Here is a 21,184-nt window from a genome sequence, read left to right as displayed (position 1 = left end):
TGCAATTACTTGTTCGTGTATTAAATCCCAGCTGAAAACTGACATGCAAAAAGGTACCTGACCTGTTAGTGATCGCTGACATGGTAGTAGAACTAGGAATCAGAAGCAAAAAGTCCCACATCTGTTTCCGCTTGTCCTCCCACTATTATGTGTGGTGCCAATAATTGAACATATTTATTAAGTGAGCTGTGGATTATTTTTTTTAACAGCTTGCAAAGAATATTGGGAATGCTGGGTTTAATGAGATTATGGAATTCTGCCTGCCAGCTGATGAGACGGTCAAACCTAATCCAAGCAGCGATATGTAAGTAAAGAGCGGCTATTTCTGAAAAAGGCAGGCATTTAATTTAATCTTGCTAATGGGTTGTGCTATTATGGTTTGCACCAGCAGGTCAGGGGACATGTATAATGTCTTATGTATAGCCTTATAGCCAGAGTAAACCTTTTTTTCTGATGCTTTGCATAACTGATTTGTTGAACTTCATTTGATTGTACCTTCCCTAATAATAAGGATTATCTTACCAATTCTCTGAATTTGTTGGATAGAAATAAATTAAACCAACTCACTGGGAATTTTAAAGATACACAAGGGCAGGGGTTAGGAACAAAGATATTAATTTTGTGCTATTCACACACAGAATAGAAATTGGAATAAGGCGCAGATTTTACCTGAGAGATACTGAACAATTAGTGTTTAGAAATTGCATCTAGGGCTTCAGTCCGTAACTGTGTGGAAAAAAGACAGGACACTTAATTGAATTCCTTGAAAACACTAAACAGTCATGGCAGAGGCACAGCAAGGACAGCTGCCTACTTGGCTGGATACTCCTCCATCGTAAAAGAGCTATCAAATGATGCAGAAACAAACCTAGAAGAATTGGCTTTGGATGAAGCTGATTTTACATTATCTGGATTTTCACCATTCTGACAGAACAAATGATGAACTGTGCAGTTTAAATATTTTTTGAATGCAACTATCAATAATAATACTGAATGTTAATGATAACTGTTGCTAATAATTTTACTAGATGCTAAATCAATAGCGTAAGAATACTTCTAAAAATTGACATTTAAAAAAATAATTTCATTTTACATGTCTACATATGAAATATGGGTTTTTTTAATGAAATGAGAACCTGAAGACGGACACTTTTTAAGAACTATGCAGGAATGATGTCATATGCTTTAGGAAGAAGTGCTATCCATTGATTACCTGGATTGGGGCAATGCATGATTTCAATGCAGAATGGGGGATGATGTGATTGAGAGCTGCCCTGTGGAGAAGGATCTGGGATGCTGGGTGATTGATGAGAAGCTGGACGTGAGCCGGCAGTGTGCGCTCGCAGCCCAGAAGGCCAACCATGTCCTGGGTTGCATCAAAAGAAGCGTGGCCAGCAGGGTGAGGGAGGGGGTTCTGCCCCTCTATTCCTCTCTTGTGAGATCTCATCTGGAGCATTGCAACCAGTTCTGGAATCCTCAACATAAGAAGGATATGGAATAGTTGGAATAGGTCCAGAGGAGGCTACAAATATGACCCAAGGGCTGGAGCACCACCCATATGAGGACAGGCTGAGAGAGTTGGGGTTGTTCAGCCTGGAGAAGAGAAGGCTCCGAGGAGATCTTTAGCAACCTTCCAGTACCTGAAGGGGCTACAATAAAGCTGGAGAGGGACTGTTTACAAAGGCTTGTGGTGATAGGACATGGGGCAATGGGTATAAATTGGAGAGGGGCAGATTTAGGCTAGACATAAGGAGGAATTTCTTCACCATGAGAGTGGTGAGACACTGGCCCAGGTTTCCCAGAGAAGTGGTGGCTGCCCCATCCCTGGAGGTGTTCAAGACCAGGTTGGATGGGCCCTGGGCAGCCTGATCTAGTGGGAGGTGTCCTTGCTCATGGCAGGGGTGTTGAAACTGGATGATCTTTAAGGTCCCTTTCAACCCAAACTATTCTATCATTTTATGATTCTATGATTACAGTTAATATTATTTGCATTTTTTCCTTTTGCCCATTATATAGTATCTGGATCATAAACTCTAGCTTTGTTGAATATTTTCTGTGCAATGTTGTGTACGTACACTGCAAGAGCTGGTAAGGAGCTGCACCCTGGGGAGGCATGCAGGCTTCTGTCGTGCTGTGATGGGAAAAATAGTTATTTCTTACCTGGCTATCAACAACAAAAGCAATAACTCGTGCTGATTCAACTGTACTAAGTTTTCACCTCAGTTTAGAGGTGAAACTAAACAAACTGCTACATCCGCCCTGTGTCACAGTTGTGGTGAAGTTGCTTTGCAGAACATAACTCGCTGCAGTGAATACAAATCTGTCCTGGATAGTCTGTGCCGAGGTAGAAGACAGATTTTTGTATCCCATGCCTCCCATACCTTTCCAGCATGTGTAGGAGCCCAGGTCAAATAAATATAAGCCTACCTGCCTGCCAACATGCTGTTGGCAAACCAGCATTATGAAGCTTTGATTTATCTTCTGTACGCAGCGTGTGGTAACCTTGATCTCAACTTCACACCAGAATTCAGGGGGAAAAATTTATGGTCTGTCTTTGTATTGGATATTTAGTTCATCTTCTGTAGCTATGCTTTGTACTGGAAATACAAGGCTGCTTGTCTTGCATATTTAATACAAAAAATTATCATAATGAATGAGAAATAGTCTTTCCCAGATTTTATTTCAAATGACTTGCATGTATTTATGGAAATTCTAATGTGTGTCTTCTGCTAAAATTTATAGAAGGGAATTATATTCAATTTCAGGAACGCAAGAAAAGATTATATTACTGCCAAGTATATTGAGAGAAAATATGCAAGGAAAAAGCATGCTGACAATGCAGCTAAATTGCACGCTCTTTGTGAAGCAGTCAAATCAAGGGACATTTTTGGATTAGTCCAAGTATATGCTGAAGGTGTGGATCTCACAGAGAAGATTCCACTGGCCAATGGCCATGTAAGTGTTGTAAATTTTATTAGACAAGTTTTTCTACGTGCAATATGCTTTCAGTAATTAAAAAGGACTATTTTTTCTTATTTGAAAATAAGATTTGAAACACTGTTCTTAACACTTGTCCTTTTGATGATATAATTTAACAACAACGAAAAAAGAAATAATTTAGTCTAAAATTCTTTCAAAATACTATCATATTTTAAATTTATTAAAACCTTATATCATTCAATAATATATTTTTCCAACCGATTTGTTTGCTTATTTTTAAAGGAACAAAGGGAAGCAATAGAAGTCTTCACAAGATATGTTTTAATAGCAGCATGTCTGAATATTTTGGAATGAAATGTTTTATTTGATCTAATTTACGTTTTAATATAATTTCTGCTTCTCTGTAGATCACAAGAAATAAACGTGTTCATTTATTTTATTCTTAGGAGCAAGATGAAACAGCACTTCACCTTGCTGTTAGGTCAGTCGATCGAACATCCCTTCATATAGTTGACTTTTTAGTACAGAACAGGTAAGCATATAGAAAGCTATTATGATGTTATTGGTAATGCTTTTATGTCAAGTAAGACAAATACTAAATGCATACAAGTAGTAAAACTAATTCTAGTATTTGCAAATGTAATCTTATTCTTTGAAAACCTTTTAATGAGAGAGGTTTATTAATATAGGGTAGGAAAGTAAGTTTAATCAGCTTTCTTTTTCTTCTTTCTTGTACTCCAATAGTGGCAATCTAGATAAGCAAACATGTAAAGGTAGCACTGCCCTGCATTACTGCTGTCTGACGGACAACGTTGAGTGCCTCAAACTGCTGCTGAGAGGGAAGGCTTCTATTGAAATAGGTAAAAGGATAATGTGTACTTCAATTTCATCTTTGTCACTGCTTCAGATAAGGAACAGTGAAGATGGAACGAGCACATTTTCTCCTCAGTTCATCGTAATTAAGTGAATATAATCTTCATCTTAAAAAAGAATCAATGTACGCTGTTTATTTGAAGTTTAAAATTGATTTATACATTACGCTTGCTTTTCAAACAGTTTTAGATAGATACTAAAATTTTCAACTGATATTTTGTTGCTGCTTTATATGTTGCCACTTCTTGGCTATCATTCCGTATATACGGCATGTTGAGTTGCTGCTGCTTGTCACGTTCAGAGGCTTGGTGTGAGGTGGAGTATGAAGGAAAGAGATGAATGTTAGAGTGCGTTGGTCTGATACTTTATGTGCCTGCTGTTTTGTCTTTATCTTTAGTAATAGACATGTTAAAAGTGATGCCTATCATCATGACTTTCTTTTCTTGCTGTAATATAGCTAACGAATCAGGAGAGACGCCACTTGATATAGCGAAACGCTTAAAACATACTCACTGTGAAGAGTTGGTAAGTGTTGCATCTTTCTGTGTGTTTGTGCATTTATAAGCAGCATCATGTCTGAATATTTAAGACTTTACAGTTGAATATTCCACGAATACATTCCAGATGGAATAGTTTTATGCTTATAAATAGTTACATGCTTATATCAGGTCATATGCTTTGAAGAAGAAAATGATATTTCTTTTTAGATGCTTTGGAAATGCTAGACTTCTTGAGGCCAGCGGATGATTCAGTTTGAGCTCTTAGTCCCAAATCTGACATCACATTGAAATCTAATCACTAAATACTTTTTATGGGTCAAGGCTGTGGCTGAAGGCCATTCTCTTGTTCCTAGAGAAGTTGTGGATGCCCCATGATTGGAAGTGCTCATTGTCAGGTTGGATGGGGCTTTGAGCAGCCAGATCTAGTGAAAGATGTCCCTGCCTGTGGCAGGGTGGGAATAGGGTAAATGGTCTTTAAAGGTCCTTTCTAACTCAAACCATTACGTGATTCTGTGAAGTTAAGTTGGATACAAACACTCCTTTTAGTAAGCAAGAAAATTGAATTAATGGGATCAAAACTTTTTGATGAGAGTCTGATTCAAAAAAACTGCCATTGCAGTTAATTTATTTGACTTGTAATTTCAAAATGAAAGCAGATAGGATGCAGTGCTCATAGTCAGAAAGTGGAGAATGGACCTGCAATGGAGAATAGACCTGCAACGGTTAATGAAAAGCCTAGTTGCTTTTGATTTATTTGTATTGTGTTTGGTCACAGAGTTAATTCTTTAAACTTACCCCAGTGCAGTAACTTTCCAGATTACTGAAATATATCTTTAAAATAAACATAATATTTATACTTAGAAACCATCATTCAATCTATATGTGGTTTTTGTTTGGTTTTAAACATGTTATTTTTAAATTGGTACTGCACATAACGTAGATGTTAACAGTCATCTTTTTCTTCTTTAGCTTACTCAAGCACTGTCTGGAAGATTTAATTCTCATGTTCATGTAGAATATGAATGGCGGTTACTCCATGAAGATCTGGATGAAAGCGATGATGATGTGGATGAAAAGCTGCAGGTTTGCATCAATACATTATTATTGTTATTCTGTACACATGTCTATAGAAGCATGATGTTCATAATCATTTCAATAACACTATTGTTTACTGTGCATATGAAATAAAGTTCTGTAGTAAAATGTAGTAGCTTAAATTTTAGTTCCTTAATTATAGTTTATTGTCTTTTTTCTTCTTTAATATAAGGTATAAAACATATGATAGTGTGTTGATCAAATTACGAGAGTCAATAGTTTGTTTCAACGTGTCAGGAATATTTAGATCATCTAGTTGTGAGGCAGAAGTAACATAAGGCAGGAGAATTGCCTTTACAAAGAGAGACAGAGACCTTATTGTGTCTCCTCATATTTGTGAAACGGTTCCAGTCAATGGCTTTCGTTTTGAAACAGTTCATGCATTGGCTTGGCTTCACTGAAACTAAACTTGTCCGTTGAATAAGACAAGTCTATTAAGAGCAGAGCAGGGTCTTTATTCTGAATCTTCATGTAAAAAAAATTTTTGTTTTTCTCCCTTTTCATACCTGAAATTTCTGATGTTGCTGTTGCGTGCAGAATCACAGAATAGTTAGAGTTGGAACAGAGCTCTGGAGGTTATCTGGTCCAACCCCCCTGCTAAAGCAGGTTCACCCAGAGCTGGTTGCCCAGGACCATGTCCGGATGGCTTTTGAATATCCCCAAGGAGGGTCGTTTTACAAGTGTTACGAAGTGTTCCAGTAGCACAGGAACTTAACTGCATTTTCAGAATTTAATTTCCCAATTTGAGGACCGACTTCAAAAAGTGTTTGAACACCTAAATGTACGGGCAGGGAACAAACTGCCATGTTTTGGAACTTAGACAACACTTAAAAATGGCTTGTATTTCTAGGGGCCAAGTAATTTGAAATGATGTATAGCCTCCTAAATACTAACAACGGTCTGAAACTTTCATAATTTTAAGTATTCCATATAAGTATTGAACACATGTTTCTGGGTTTTTTGTCTCTGTGGTATTACAATTGCTTATGACTTTTCTGCTTCCTTTATGAAGTGCAAGGAATGCACAATAGGCTTTATATTAGTTGATCTTCAGATGGTAGCACATTTTTTTTTCCTTTTGAAAGTAGCTAGTGAAAACTCCTTTCTCCTCTGGATAATTAAATTTGACTTTTTCTTTCAAAAAGTTGTAGCATTTTAATACTTGTCTTTCAAAGCCCTTGAGCGTTTTAATACTTCTCTTTTAAAAGCCTCCATCTCAACTAGGGCATGAATTGATAATAACATAAAACCAGATCTTGTGTGTTGGGTTTTTCTTTGTTTTCAGAAGTATTAAAACCCGACTATCATAGGTTCATTTTCTTTTCCTTTACAGAACGTCTTTAAAAATACTACGCCATCCCATCAGTGAATTGGCTCAATGCTTTGGAGACCAATTTTTACATCAATAAGTTCCCTCTGTTGCAAAATACCATTTTTTGCAAGATCTTGTCTGTATATGATTCTTCTCCCCACATCCTTCTCTTTAGTCCGAGATAGGTGTTACCGGGAGTGCTTGACTTAACAACAGCAAGCGAAAAATGTGTCGCAAGCCATCCCTTTCAAAGCACAATTGCTGCCTTCTGAGAATTTTCTTACAATTTTTCTTGAGAATTTTGGTATCTGAACAAGAATCTGAGCTGCTAAATCCAGTTCTTCTGGGTGAGCTTTCATATTATATCCCAGTATTTATGGTTCCTATATATTGTATCACTGTCCAGATAATCACAGCAGTAATGATGATCTTTTTGATAAAGCGGCTTGACACTTTTTGTTATGTTTTAGAGGTTTTATTTTTTCCAGCTATAAAATCTTCGGGTACTTTACAACTAGATATCTAGAAAAACCCTTTCTGTGACACTTGAAATAGGAAATTTTTAATGTGTTTTTTGTCTCACTTCCTTCATTGTTGTGAGTTGTCTTCTGCAGTGGAGAGTTCTCTTTTGGCTAAAGCCTGAGCTCCACCTGATATGGGAAATTGCTGCTACTCAGCTAAAGTAATGAAACTGCTATTTCACTGCCCACTATTAATAGGCTTATACTACAGGGACTTTTGAAAGGAGATGAAGGACTATTAATCACAGAGCAGTGTCTGTGAGTACATTGAATGCACTGGTGGATATTGCTGTTGCTTAGGACCACATCAGTTCTGTTTATAGGTCTCAAGCTATTGTGCTTGTCTCTCTTTCTGGTAAAGCAATGGAATAGATTTTGTAATCTTGGTCGAAGAAAAGTCCTTTCTGAAATCAAAGTTCTTTTGGTTCAGAAATTTTCATATAAAAAAGTATCTAACCTGAAAGTAGGCTAGAACAATCAAACTGGTTTCTGCTGCTGTTCCACACCCTGGCGATCTGATCCTCCCTTGTTTTTTGGCACGTTTGTCCCTGCGTTGAGCTATTTCAGTTTGTTAAACCAGTGAAAGCTAAACCAACAAAACAAAAGAGAATTTTCTGCTGGTTTAGAAAGGAAAAGCACATGTGGGCTGAAAGAAATACCAGAACCAGGACAGTAGAGAGGTCAGGTAGTAAGAAGTGTCAGCCAGTGAGGAGTGAGGCTGCTAAGCCAAAATAATGGTAGGATTAATGCATGTGGCTGTCATTTACATCATTCTGATAAGTCTTGGAAGTATAATGCTGTGCTATAACATGTCTAAAAGCCCTACATAATCAATCCAGAGTAAACTTTGATATATTCAGAGGAAAATCAATTGCATATTTGTGATACTGTTGGTATAAGTCTTTATTCTGCCTAAATGCTATTACTGTAAAAGGTTATTTCAATTTTATACTCCCAGCACGTCACCGTGTTTATCTAACGCTATTTCTAAAGGCATATTTATGCTCTCTGAGCTATGTATTGTTATGACTGATTTCCTGTACTAGCCGCATGAATTTATAACTCCAGTTATTTTAATTATCATTTGATAACAATAATTACTATGCTGGCTGATGGAACAGGAAAAATAATGCTAAGTGTGCATAGCAAGCAGATGACTTGCTATAAATCTGAAAGACAACTAATTAGCTCTCATTTGATAGTGAGCAAGGGATGAGTGATGAGCTTCCAATTGAAGTAACCTCCCAAACTTGATATTAAGTGAGTTTGTGAGAAGTTTTAGCACCTTATTTGTTGCAGACTGCACTACAGATAAAATACTTAAATGCAATTGTATCTGGTTCTTGAGGTCGTTATCATCTGTTTTGGATCTAACACTGCTGGACTTCTGATGAAGCTTAAGATATTTGGTTGTTTATTTACTTATAAAAATAATGCCTGGCGTTTTGATGCAGGGAAACTTTGCTTGATCCAGTCTGAATATCTATGCTGTGTGTCTATAGTAGTATAGTCTAGTGTATATAAGAATGCAGTACTATCCTATAGGAATAACTACAGGAGAAAGCGATAATTGTTTTGAAATGCAATTCTCATATATTTTGTTAATGTGCAATTACTTTATCTTGAAGAGAGTGGAAATTAGATTTTAGATTATGTATTAAAAGCCACAAAAATGCATTTTAGAGGCTATTTTTAGTTTCTGGAAACTAATAACTTTCTATCAACTGTGAAATAAAATGAATACAAGTAATGCAGTATCAGTGAGTACTTTTTGTTATTGTGTTTAAGCAACCCAGTCCCAATCGGAGAGAGGACAGGCCTGTCAGCTTCTATCAACTTGGGTCGAACCAACTTCAGCCTAATGTAGCATCCTTGGCAAGAGATGCAGCGAACATTGCTAAGGATAAGCAAAGAGGGTTTATGCCAAGTATATTGCAGAATGAAACATATGGAGCAATACTCAGTGGCAGCCCTCCTTCCATTCAGCCTGCAGTACCTGTTACGAGTAGTGCACCTCCTCTACCTCCAAGGAATATTGGCAAAGGTACTAACAATGTAAAATATCATTGTGCGTTAGAAGAATGGGTTCATAACTTTCTTTTAGTAGGACAGTTGTAGATTTTCTTGTACAGTTACTTTGCACGGGTGAGTATTGGAACTGTTCATTGACGACTTAATTTTATATATTTGAAGTGAATCTCCACAACTGTTCTGAGTTTGATTGTCACTATACCTGCAAGAGAGTATACAGTAGTGTTTGGGTAAACAATGCCCAGGTAACCTCAATAGGGTTAAATGATTTATTAAAAGGATGGCTGCAGTCTTTAGTTCAGCAACTGTTTTTTGTTATATTCTGTCTTTTCATACTTCTGTTTCTTGAAGGCGTCATTGTCAGACTTCAATTTAAACGTACAATTTCAATAGTGTTTGGCAGCAGTGGGAAGTGGTTTAAGACCTAGGAGAATGCAGCATGAATGCAGAACATGAAAGCTTTTAACCTTGCAAAGTCTTCTCTTAATAAATATATGCTTGAAGTTATTGAAGTAAAAGTGTTAGTGTAATGATGTGGAGAACTGGATGATTTTAGAGGACTGGCAGCTGACTGAAAACGTTAACTGTCAGTTACTGATTATACCCTGATCAAGAGGACAATGTAAAATGCACGTCTCATGCTGGTTCAGAAGGGTTATGTGCTTGCAAAATCTGCCGTTAAGGCTTATTGAACTGAACTTCATTCTTATGATCCAAACAGATTATATATGAAAATATTAAAGACGCATAGAGAAATCTGTACGGCATGTTTGGTGCGTTTCGTTGTTGTAACGCCTTTATTAATGCAGCAGCTTTTGTGGATGCTAAATTTATGTAAAGTTGAATTCAAGAAGAATGACTGTGTAAACACATGATTGTCTCTGGCGCTGTAATCCAGACTCCGTAAGAGGAGATACGAGATACAGGTGGGGAATGTTCTAGGCACGTGTGACTTTGACTTCTGGCTTTGGGAGCACTGAACAGAGGTCAGAATGCAAGACTCCATACACTGATGGCAAATTGAACATCTGTGTAATACAAAGTCAGTTATTGGTCTCATAGGAATGGCTGCAGCATAAAAGTTGGATTAAAATTTGTTATTTTGGTGGAGGAAAAAATGAGAACAATAAAACAGCATGGTATTGGGTTATTTAAATAGGGTAGCATGAGACTGGGGGAATTTAACCAAGTGGGAATCCTTTCATTTAACATTTTTGCATGAAATCTCAGCTTAAAATCTACATTTTTTTTTTATTTGATAGAAAGGAATGTCCCTCACCAAACGGGAAAATTCACAAAAGGAGCTTGTGTAGTCTGTTTAACTGTTAGATTCTATCTCTAAATTAGTAATATAGTGGGATCATTAAAAAAACTGTTTTACCCTTTGATATTGTTTTAATCATGGCCAACCATACTATTTTACCCACCATTTGCCCTTGATTAAAAGACACTTTTCAAGGAGTGTAATTTTAATTTCATTCCCAACCCCAGACTTCTTGGCACCAGTACAGTGCAACTCATGCCAAGAAAGCATGCTGCCTGGCTTAAGTTATTAGCTCATGTTCTTTACTCTAGCGATGTATTGGCCTGTTACGTTATATTCTTAGTTAAAAGCTATAATAGTTCCATCAGTCTTAGCTTCTTGTTGATTGCTGATGTTGTTGCTGTTTCGGTTATGGTGTATTATTACTCCTTTATCCTCTTAGCTTTAGGCTCTTCTCCAAGTCTTCTGAGCCATATACTTTTCCCTGCAACTGAATATTTATTCATACCTTACTCTGTTTCATCTTTTCTTAATATGATGCTCATGTGCTGAGTAGGGAGAAGTGGCGTGATATGTGCAAAGTGTTGGCTTTATGAAGAAAGCCTGTAGTGTGTTTTTATTAAATGGGGAGGCAACTCCTCAGCTCGAGAGTGGACCCATTTAGGAGGCCCTGGAGAAGCCATACTTTGTGACTATTTCATGACTAGTTGTTACAGCTTCTTGTTTGGGTTAAATTCAGAATTGCAGTTTTATGTCAATTCCAAGTCAAAACTGATGTTCCACTTCAAGTCAGCGACGTCTGCTAATGCTCATGTGAGAGTGAAGTCCTTTTCTGGCAGTACCTGAGAAGATTACAGCTGTCAGTCAGGGATTAAAGAAAGTAGCAAGACTTTGCCTTCAGTCTTCTTGTTTAGAAATTTCTGCTTTTTCAGGTGTTGATATGTTTTAAAGTAATGACTGGAGACAAATTTTACTTGGGTAAAGTGTTAGTAAGGCTTCACCCAGACACTCCTATGTAATTTTTTACCCCGGGCTGGTTTCTGCTCTGGCGTCCCAGCCGCGTGGCAGTGGTTTCTGTTGCTGAATATAGCAGCCTAGCTGCACCATTTTTAAAAGCACAGGTGTGAATATTAACACTTTGTGCTTAGGGTAAGCAATAATAATAATACAGTATTTTCCTCTCTTTTTAGTTCAGCCTTCAGTTCTTGGCAGTGGTATTCAGACAATTTCTTCATCTAATGCAATGTGGAAGACAAATTCTTTAGCAGTGGAAAGTATAAGCAGGCAGAGGTCTTCATCAGATCCACCAGCTATTCATCCCCCTGTGCCGCCATTGCGTGTAACATCTACAAGTATGTTTCCACTTTCCCCTGTTTTCCCTTCTGCTGTAGCTAATCATAGTTGGCTTATTTTTCCATTTCCACAACTCATACCTCTTCTTTTGGTGACCGTAGCTTTGGCCTATCGTTCCCATCCAGTAACTCTGTATGAACTGCCTTCTCTGATGTTCCAGTGAGGACTGTATGGGGTAGTGCAGGGTCAACAGGAGATATTGTCTATTACTGGAGCTAAAGAGCTCTTTGTTTTATATATATAGCGTCAATGCTGCATTTCTCACTAATTATAAAAGACGAGTGTTGCACGTAAGCCTGGGGCTATGTCTCCACATTGTGCTTGATTCTTGCAGACCATAGGAATGCAAAAAGATGGTTTAATGCATTGCCAGCTGTTGTTGTGGTAGCTTCAAGAATTCAATAGAAATGTAATTAATTGCTAAGCCTGATGTGAAGTTACTTAGATGTTAATCATGTTAATCATAATAGGATTTTAAGAAAAGACATTCCTCTAAATAAAATTTCTCGGATAATCTTTGCCGTTACTTTTCCATAAAACACAAACCGAAGGCCTCGATTGAGCAAACAATATTAGCAATTTATTAAATATATTCTGATCTGTTATTTTCAAGAATAAGACTGACTTGTTAAAGATTTTCTTTGCTTGTACTTTAATGCTTGAATGAATTGAAGTACTCGGTAATATCTCTGAGCTTGACTAGGTGAAACAATGTAAACCTCTTTCCAAAGAGGTCCTTCTTCCAGTGGAAGGATTACTTTCAGCTTAATTGAATACATGTAGTAAAGCATTGTTCTTGGATGGGGTAAATCCTGTAACAGGAAAAACCATGGATGAAAATCCAAGAAACAAAACGGTAAATAGAAATTTAATTCCTTGTCACTGTCTACCTCTCTTCCATAGATGTGCTTTCTCCAGCACCACCGCCTCCAGTGGCAAAGACAGCCAGCATTATAGAAGCTTTGAACCAGCAATCTAAACAGCAACCAGCTCCTCCACAAACTAAGCCAACCGCACCACCACTGCCCCCACAACCTCCTAGTAGACTCTCTCAAAGAAAGCCTATTCCTGGGTAACTGATGTCATTTTAGTAATTAATAAACTTCGTAATTATTAGTAACTTTTCAATTTTATGGTATATAACATGCAAGTCATCTATAAAGCATGCATACTTCTGCCAGTTATGGGTTCTAGAGTATGGGAATGAACAGGAACTGGGGGCAGACACTAAGGCAGCAGATTACAAGGATTCCCACAGTAAAAACAAGACAGCCTAGTGGTGTAAGATTATATGACTTGCAGAATATCTACAGAATGCTTAGCTGTGAGGGCAGTAAGAGGCCACAAAGAATCCCTTTCTAATTCTCATCTAGTAACAGAAATAGTGGGATCTTATGTCTGATTATGCTGTTTATTGTTCACATGCTTTGCCTACTTCAGTTCCATTCAGTATTTTCATTCATGGCGAGAGCAGAGAGACCTGGAACAGAAAAAATCATATTTAAATTTGTAGGAAACAAAGTTAGGAGGAACAGAAGTGTACTGGAAAACAGGATTGTTTTCCAGTTTTCCAAAGCAGCCTTGAGAAACTGAAGTAGAAGAGGGGTAAGCAGCAGTAGTTAAGGACAATGCTTTACAAAAACGAAACGTGGAGAACAGCAGAGTGTGGTTAAGCAAAAGCCCTTAAGTGAAAGATCTGCAAGGACATAGCGAATCATAAATAAAAGCAAGTCAGGCAGCTCATGCTGTTGTGGAAGAGTCAAAGAGAAAGTAATTTTTGGTTATAGCCTTCAAACTGTATGAATTAATCCTTCCAATTAACTCAAGATCAGTAATGCCTCAGCTGGACTACTGTGTTCAGTTTGGAGCATTGTAGTAAAGATACAAAACAGTGGGGCAGAAAACAGGGCAGGTAAGTAAGGTAACGAGAATTCTAGAAAATGTAACCTGTGAGAAAAGTTGGGAAGAAATAAGATTCTCTTACATTTTGTTAAAAAAAACTAGTGGCATAGGTACACATCTTCAAATATGTACAAAGTCTTGGATTATGCCTTTCATTTTACATCTCATGATGACCCTAAAAAAAAAAAAAAGACTTTTGCTTAAGTTGTAGCAAGAATAATTTAGTTAGACACTAGGGAAAGATTTCTGGAAGTAATCATAGGGAAATATTGTAGTAACTTGTCTGGGAAGTTTTGGGGTTTTCAGACACTGGCAATTGGAGAGAGAACAGCGTACACAAACTTAGAGAGCTATAGGGTACAGGGATGAGTATGTGTATATGTGAGATAAGTAATATACATGGTTGATCCTTTGTGAATGAAAGAAATAACGCTTCCTTTCTAGTCCTTTGATTGCATGTGCTGTACCAAGTAAAAGGGGGAAACAACTTGCTGAAGCTTGCTGTAATGTACAGACTAATGAGGACAAATAATTTTAAGAAATAATTTTAAAATAACAATGAAAGGAACTAAAGAACTTCTGAAAATCAGATCTATTCTACACAAATTGCAGTAATTGAACCTTTATTATTCTTCTGCCTTACATTTTTAGTTTAGGTGCAACCTATGGTTGGCATAATCCAAAACACAGAAGCAAAGAAGTATGTCTAAAAATAAAATAGCAGTCACCAGAATATACTGAAGGCACGGAAAGAGTTTTGTAATTTCGAAAATACTCTGTATTGTTGCATTTCAAGTTCTTATTTGCTTCTTAAATGGATAAATTTCTACCTTTCTGCACAGGACTGAGAAGTCATCTGGCTTAGCTAACAAAGGGCAGTCCAGAGGACTTGGGTCTCTACAACAAACTGGTAATTGTAGTTTAAAGATTTATTTTGTTGTAATTAACGTATCATTATAACAGTCTAAGGGAGAGCGTGGGGTTTTTCATTACCTTACAGATTTAAATATAGTCCGTACCGGCATTCTTGTTGTTTCTCTTCTTGATTATGTAGGCCCTGATGCCTCAGGCTCTTCTGCATGAACAGAGCCATGGGTCCATTAATGTAAACAAAGAAGCTGTGTAATGAGAAACAGAATGGGTGAGGTCAGGAGGGACCTCTGGAGATACCTGGTCCAACCCCTCTGCTCAAGCTGGGCCACCCAGAACCAGTTACTCAAGACCATGTTCAGATGGCTTTTGTGTATCTCCAAGGATGGAGACCCCACAGCCTCCCTGTGCAACCTGCGCCAGTGCAGGGTCACCCTCAAAGTGACAAAGTGTTTCTTGATGTTCAGACAGCACCTCCTGTGTTTCAGTCTGTGCTGGTTGCCTCTGATCCTGCTTTCCAGCTGGGTGGCCACCAGCATATACTGGTGCATGAACTAGTTTGTCCTCAAATGCAGGACTTCGCACTTCATTGCTCCAGTTTTTCCCCATGTCTTTGGGACCTGGGATTCCTGAAGGCCAGTCTTGCTAGAAAAGGTTGAGGCAAAGATGATGTTCAGTACTTCAGCCTTTTCCATGTTCTGTGTAGCCAGATTCCCATCCTGCTGAGCAAAGGACACATTTTCCCTAGTTTGCCTGTTGTTGCCCATGTATTACAGAAGCCCTTCTTGTTGTCTTTAACTTCCCTTGCCAGATTCAATTCCAGCTGGGCTTTAGCTTTCCGAAACTCACCTAAATGCCACTCGTTATGAAAACTTTAGTTTGTTTACTCTCTTGTTTGCATATGTCCTAAGTGAAGTAACATATACATTTAAGAATAGAAGTATGTGTTTCTGATTTGAAAATACGAAGCCCATGTAGTGTCAATTAATTAAGTTGCAAATCAGTATTGCTGGTTTTTGTGATAATGAGTAAAGTTCCTTATTCAGAGTTCATCATTCATTCTGCCCTTTTCATTGTTCAAAGTAACTACTACTTTGGGGCATTACAATGATGTCATCTCAGCAAAATGTCCAAATTAAAGTTTGTGTGGATTCTGTGGTGGTTGTAGGGGAATTTCTCCTACTTATTTTCCCCTTCCACTGTATTATGTTTGTTGGTTCTTACTGTGACTCTTTTTTATTTCCCCTTGACGTATCCAAGGGGAATTTGCTAAGGGCTGTCTGTATTGAGTCTCCTGTGAAGGATACATCTTGATAATGATGGTCTTTTCTAGGAAAGAAGAGTTCTCAAAGCACACAGTCGGTAGTGAATGTATGGGGAAAAGGGTTTTTTCTCTTTCAGCATCTCTGCAATGTTAAAGATCCTAGGTTATTGTCATTGGGAAAAGAGGCCCTTTTCAGTAAAGAAAAGAACAGAACAAAATTCTGTTCAGTTATTTAGAAAGAACCAATAAAAATGAAATATGGGATATAATATTATTTGTAGACTTAAAAGAATGATTTGTTTGGTTTCCATTTGTACCATCACTGTTCCTTTTTTTTTTTTTCCAAAGCGTGCGTAATATTTACTTGTTTTACTTACTTTAGCAGCAGGAGAGTCATCTTCTGTATGTGAAATTCCAGTAACACAAACTGGTTCCACAACAAATACTTTGGCACAGATCCAGCCACCAGCACCGATGCCAAGGAAATCACAAATAGTAAGTAAATGATCTGGGCTTTGCTTTTATTGAATCTTCTGTGTTCTATCAAACACACTGTAGACATAGTAGCGTATCCTGTTATAGAGAAGGTGTGAGGATCGTGAAAAATACAACCTCTGTATCCTTTGTTAAAAATGTGCGTGACTTTTATGACTTGTTATTTTTTGCATTTCCTATATGATAGTGTGTGACTTTAGATTAAAAAAAAAACAAACCCAAACATGCAAAATCAAAGAAAAGCAGCATGGATTGCTTGTGTCCAGATGTGACCAACACAATCCACAAAATGTACGGTTTGACTTATTCAGCGTAGGTGGGCTTGATAAATGAGTCACTTGAAGGTGAGCTTGATGAGTGGGTCACTTGTAGACCATATGTAACTTCATTCTTAAACTTCAGTGAAGTGATAAAGGAGATTTTGTGCCTGCTTCTATAACGCAAGTATTAGGGATGATACGGTTGTTCACATAGATAGATGAAATGGCTTTAGACAAGACTGGTAAGAGTGAAGCTCAAAACAAAAGAAAGTGGTTCTCTCTGCACTTGGTTCTCTTTGTGTCTCTTTCATGGACTGGATGACAGGAGAGAAATCTCACGGTAAATACACAGAACCACATCTGACTTGAGACATCCCCAAGGAGAAGGGGGTTGAAGGGTGAAGGGAAAGGCTCAAAGTGTCGGGCTGGAAGCATTGTATGGTCATTTTCTCCACTTCCCCGGGCCCTACAGTGACTGTTAGAAAAGAGATACTAGATTTACATGGACTCTTGATCTGATTCCGTGACCTATTTTCACTCTTACTTATTATTATTTATAATCTAGGACTGGGAATGGTAACACACATGTTAGTGTCAGTATCTGTGTTCTTCCAGTGCTGTAGATAAAAGGATGTATTTCCAGAAGTCAGCTGAACTGCTACGTTATGTGTAGTTCAGCTGAGTCTTTAATCCTTGCTCAGATTTTATATTGTTCTCTTATGTGTTAGACATAAAATGCCCATATGCTTGATTGTGACAGTATTTCCCTGCAGTAAGTAAATCACAATATAGAGAGTCTGTACTTCATCAGATGCTGTATGTGACCTGGTCTGGGATCTTTTATCCTTTACATTCTATGTAAGAGTATGATTCAGTAGGTAAATAACAAACTGAAAGCTGGTAGACATGCTATTCCTGCATCTGAAATTGTCTTATTAATTGGCTGTAATGAAAAAACCTGCCTTCTTCAGTCCTCTTGTCTCCCTCCCTTAATCCCTGGTTTCCTTAACCATGCCTACTGAAAGAGCAAGTCTCCATGCTTCTGTGTGTTTGTGTGCATAGCCTTGCACATTTGTCTTGAGCTCCTAGAACTTACATTAGCTGTTTCTCATCAGATAATGCTGAAAAGCCACAGACATCTGGAGTTCATCTTGCATTAGTTGGGTGTATAGAATCTTGAGATTTCTTGCCTCCCCCACTCTTGTTTAATGAAGTTACCATCTGTCTTGCATCAAAATAACTTTCATGTTTTAGGCCACAATAAAATTAAATGGCCTGATTAGTGTAAAATGGAATATCTATCCCTTTTGCTCACATGCGCTGAGGGAATTGCCGTATTTACTCTGTGAAGCTGTTGGGCCCTGATCACAGTTTCTGTTGCACGTTCTGGGATTCAGGTGTTTCAATGCCTCTGTCTGTTCTGAAACAGCTCGTTACCCGGCGTTCTGTATAAATTAAGGTTGTAGTAGTTTTCTATGTTGTTCTCTCCTTCTTTGATTTATAGGGCAAATTGTTTTGCTTACGAGTGAATGGGTATCCTGGCTATTTATTCAGAGCAGTCACTGTGTTTCCACAATTCAATATTAATTGCACATAATATGAAGAACGACTCTGACTTCCCACATGACTCTAGGGCTTCAGTAGGGTGAATGTTGTAAGACTGAGAAAGTCAGCTGGATGATTTTCTTCTTGTCACAGGGCAGAGAAGTAAGGGAAACCTGGCTCAGGGAGTGTGTGCTAGCTAAGGTGCTTTAGCTAAATCAATCTAGTTAAAGCATCTTAGCTGAGATTTAGTCAAGGGCCCCTCAGCTAAAGAGCTTTAGCTAGATTAGTCTAGCTAAAGTACTTCGGCTAAATCACTCTGTTTAGCCTGGTACTCCAGGTTTTTTTGCTACATCTTCACCTTTGCCAGAGAATTCAGAGGCCAGCCCAGGTTTGGAAAATGACTGTAGAGGTGTTCCTTGAATAAAGAGAAAAAAAGATCTAGTTGTACACGTAGCCAGTGGCTTATCTTCTCTCCAGTGCATTTGCCAAGTAGCCTTCTTTTCAGGTGGAAATTCCTGATGCATCTCTTTCTCAATGTATGTTTTAGATCTTTGAAACTATGTTGTAGATGTATGGGAAACTTCTCTGGAGTACTTTAGTCTGGGAATGGGATCTCTTCCAAGTTCTTTGCCTTCTGAAGAACGAGAAATACCTGTAATTACTGCACTTTGAAGTTAGTAATTATGTCACTGTTGTACTGATGTGAAGCTTTTCCCTCCTGACCTTTTAAAGCAGTTGTGGTTCAAACTGTAGCTTGACTGTGATGGAGCATCTGGCACAATAGCTGCGATGCAGTGCAAGGCTGTCAGCTCACGGGGCTGTCGTGCCCCACAGGTTGAGCCTAAGGCTAGTCCTGGTCTGGGCAGGTCAGGTTTTTTGTACTAAATGGCTGCTGGAAGGGGATCAAAAAATGGTGCTACCACCCTCCTTCCTGTCCGCATGCCCCTTTTTCTGCACAGCACTCAGTTCTAACAAAAAGGCATGTTAAGAGGCTGCTGGGCAGTTGTGTTTGTGGCAGAGCATGTTGCTGGTGGAGAGAAGCAGACTTGTGGATGGAGTTTCTTCTCCTTTCGCCAGCTTCCTGCTCCATCGCTGACTGAACTAGAGACTGGGACCAGTCCCGGAGGGACTCCAAGATGCTGATGAGGCTTTCTTTTCCTTGTCTCAGCTGGAGCCTCTCTCCCAAACACCCACTGCATTGTCTCTTGACCTAAATGGCACTTAGAACTCTGCTTTGGCATCTTAGGCTAGAAAGGAGAGACACTTGGTGTGGCTATGGCTGGTCAAACTCAGGAAAAAGGGAGAACGCTTATGCTCTGCTTCCACTCCTGTGCCTCTCCACTCCTGGCATAGAAACATTATGTAGGTAGCATTATTGTTGGTCTGCAACAGAGAATGAGGAAGCTGAAAACAAATGCAGCAGCAGGTGGAGTTGCTCTGGGAGAGATGTGAGATTAAGGTGGTGGATACTGTGATACAAGAGGAAAAAAAATTTTGGCATCACTTCAAATAGCACACAACCTTCCAGTACCTGAAAGGGGCTTATGAGAAGGCTGGGGAGGGACTGTTTACAAAGGCTTGTAGTGATAGGACATGGGGCAATGGGTATAAACTGGAGAGGGGCAGATTTAGACTAGACATAAGGAGGAATTTCTTCACGATGAGAGTGGTGAGGCACTGGCCCAGGTTTCCCAGGAAAGTTGTGGCTGCCCCATCCCTGGTGGTGTTCAAGGCCAGGTTGGATGGGGCCTCAGGCAGCCTGATCTACTGGAATGTGTCCCTGCCCGTGGCAGGGGGGTTGGAGCTGGATGATCTTTAAGGTCCCTTCCAACCCATTCTATCATCCTGTGGAGTCCTGCTGTAATATTAGACTTCCCTATCGGATAGTTTGGGAAACCACTCCTGTGGCTTGCAGTCTTCAAAGCCCTTCAGAGAAGCAGAGAATGTTTTGGAGGGTTTGTACGCCGCTGAAGTGGGCTTAGCGCTAAGCAGGGGTGTATTGGCAGGTGGGTCAGACCTCCTTCTGATAACGCTGCTGCTGTTATGCTTGCTGCATAGCACTTGATCACCCCATCTTCTGAATAAAATCACACTTGCTGCAGTGATGTAGAGCTCTGAAGACAGGCGACAGGTTTGGATGAGCCAATATGGAAGATTGCTTGAGGAAACCTGGCCCACGTTGGTGGCGCAGCGGTTCTGAAAAGCTTTGGGTGCTGCCACATTCAGCCTGGAGCTTGAGCACCCAAGACAAAAGATGTAGCTGAACTCTAATGTATGAAAATCCACAGTTGGAAGCAGTTCTGAAGCTTTCTTTAGATCAGCTCCAACTCTGTTCTGTTCTCTCCCTTGCTGTATTATTTACATTTACTTATTTTTGTATTTCAGTCAAAAACTAAACCCAAAAGAGTAAAAGCAATTTACAACTGTGTAGCAGATAACCCTGATGAGCTCACATTTTCGGAGGGAGACATTATTGTAGTGGATGGTGAAGAAGATCAGGAGTGGTGGGTGAGTATTTTGCATTTTCCATGAACGTACTTTGAAAGAAATGAAATGGAGAGGTTAATGCTGACTTCCGAAGATCCCCTGTTGGGTGTCCAAATAACCAGAAAAGTTTCATCTTGTGAAAACCTTATGCCAGAAATTTCTTTTGTTCAAAACCCAAACTTCAGAGAAGTTTTTGGCTTCTCTTTTTTTAGAAAGAAAACAAAGTCTCATTAGCAGGGTTCACAGCATACAGGGGGTATGGTCTGTTTGATTCGAGAAGTTCTTGGGGGATGTCAGCAGTTTAAGAATCTGTACTATTTCATCTTCCTTGAAGATGCTGTGTAGTCGGCCTCAGAAACCGGCTTTGTATTGTCCTGTTTCTTCAGCTGATTGAGATTGATAAATGATGTATTTGAGCTGGGAAACCATCTCAACTATTTACGTTACCAGAGTCTCATCAGCTAAAGCAAAG

At 38.8% G+C, this 21,184-nt stretch overlaps 1 protein-coding gene across 3 annotated transcripts in view; it reads left to right on the top strand.

Annotated features, from left to right (window-relative positions):
* ASAP2 (ArfGAP with SH3 domain, ankyrin repeat and PH domain 2) overlaps positions 1-21,184 on the top strand; it is a 91,585-nt gene that overhangs the window by 67,259 nt on the left and 3,142 nt on the right. Inside the window, exons 16-27 of one of the 3 annotated variants that reach the window (XM_069850505.1) lie at positions 210-304; positions 2,766-2,955; positions 3,387-3,472; positions 3,685-3,800; positions 4,271-4,338; positions 5,283-5,396; positions 9,030-9,285; positions 11,727-11,888; positions 12,793-12,961; positions 14,634-14,701; positions 16,311-16,420; positions 20,611-20,733. In XM_069850505.1, coding sequence (XP_069706606.1) covers positions 210-304; positions 2,766-2,955; positions 3,387-3,472; positions 3,685-3,800; positions 4,271-4,338; positions 5,283-5,396; positions 9,030-9,285; positions 11,727-11,888; positions 12,793-12,961; positions 14,634-14,701; positions 16,311-16,420; positions 20,611-20,733 — 1,557 coding nt within the window. Of the gene's footprint in view, positions 1-209; positions 305-2,765; positions 2,956-3,386; positions 3,473-3,684; positions 3,801-4,270; positions 4,339-5,282; positions 5,397-9,029; positions 9,286-11,726; positions 11,889-12,792; positions 12,962-14,633; positions 14,702-16,307; positions 16,421-20,610; positions 20,734-21,184 lie in introns of all 3 variants that reach the window. The other 2 variants (XM_069850504.1, XM_069850506.1) reach the window with 2 other exon arrangements.

Source organism: Phaenicophaeus curvirostris, chromosome 2 (genome assembly GCF_032191515.1).
Source record: "Phaenicophaeus curvirostris isolate KB17595 chromosome 2, BPBGC_Pcur_1.0, whole genome shotgun sequence".
Classification (NCBI taxonomy): Eukaryota; Metazoa; Chordata; class Aves; order Cuculiformes; family Cuculidae; genus Phaenicophaeus; species Phaenicophaeus curvirostris.
The sequence above is the reverse complement of the archived record's forward strand: the minus strand, read 5'-3'. Positions and strand labels throughout refer to the sequence as shown.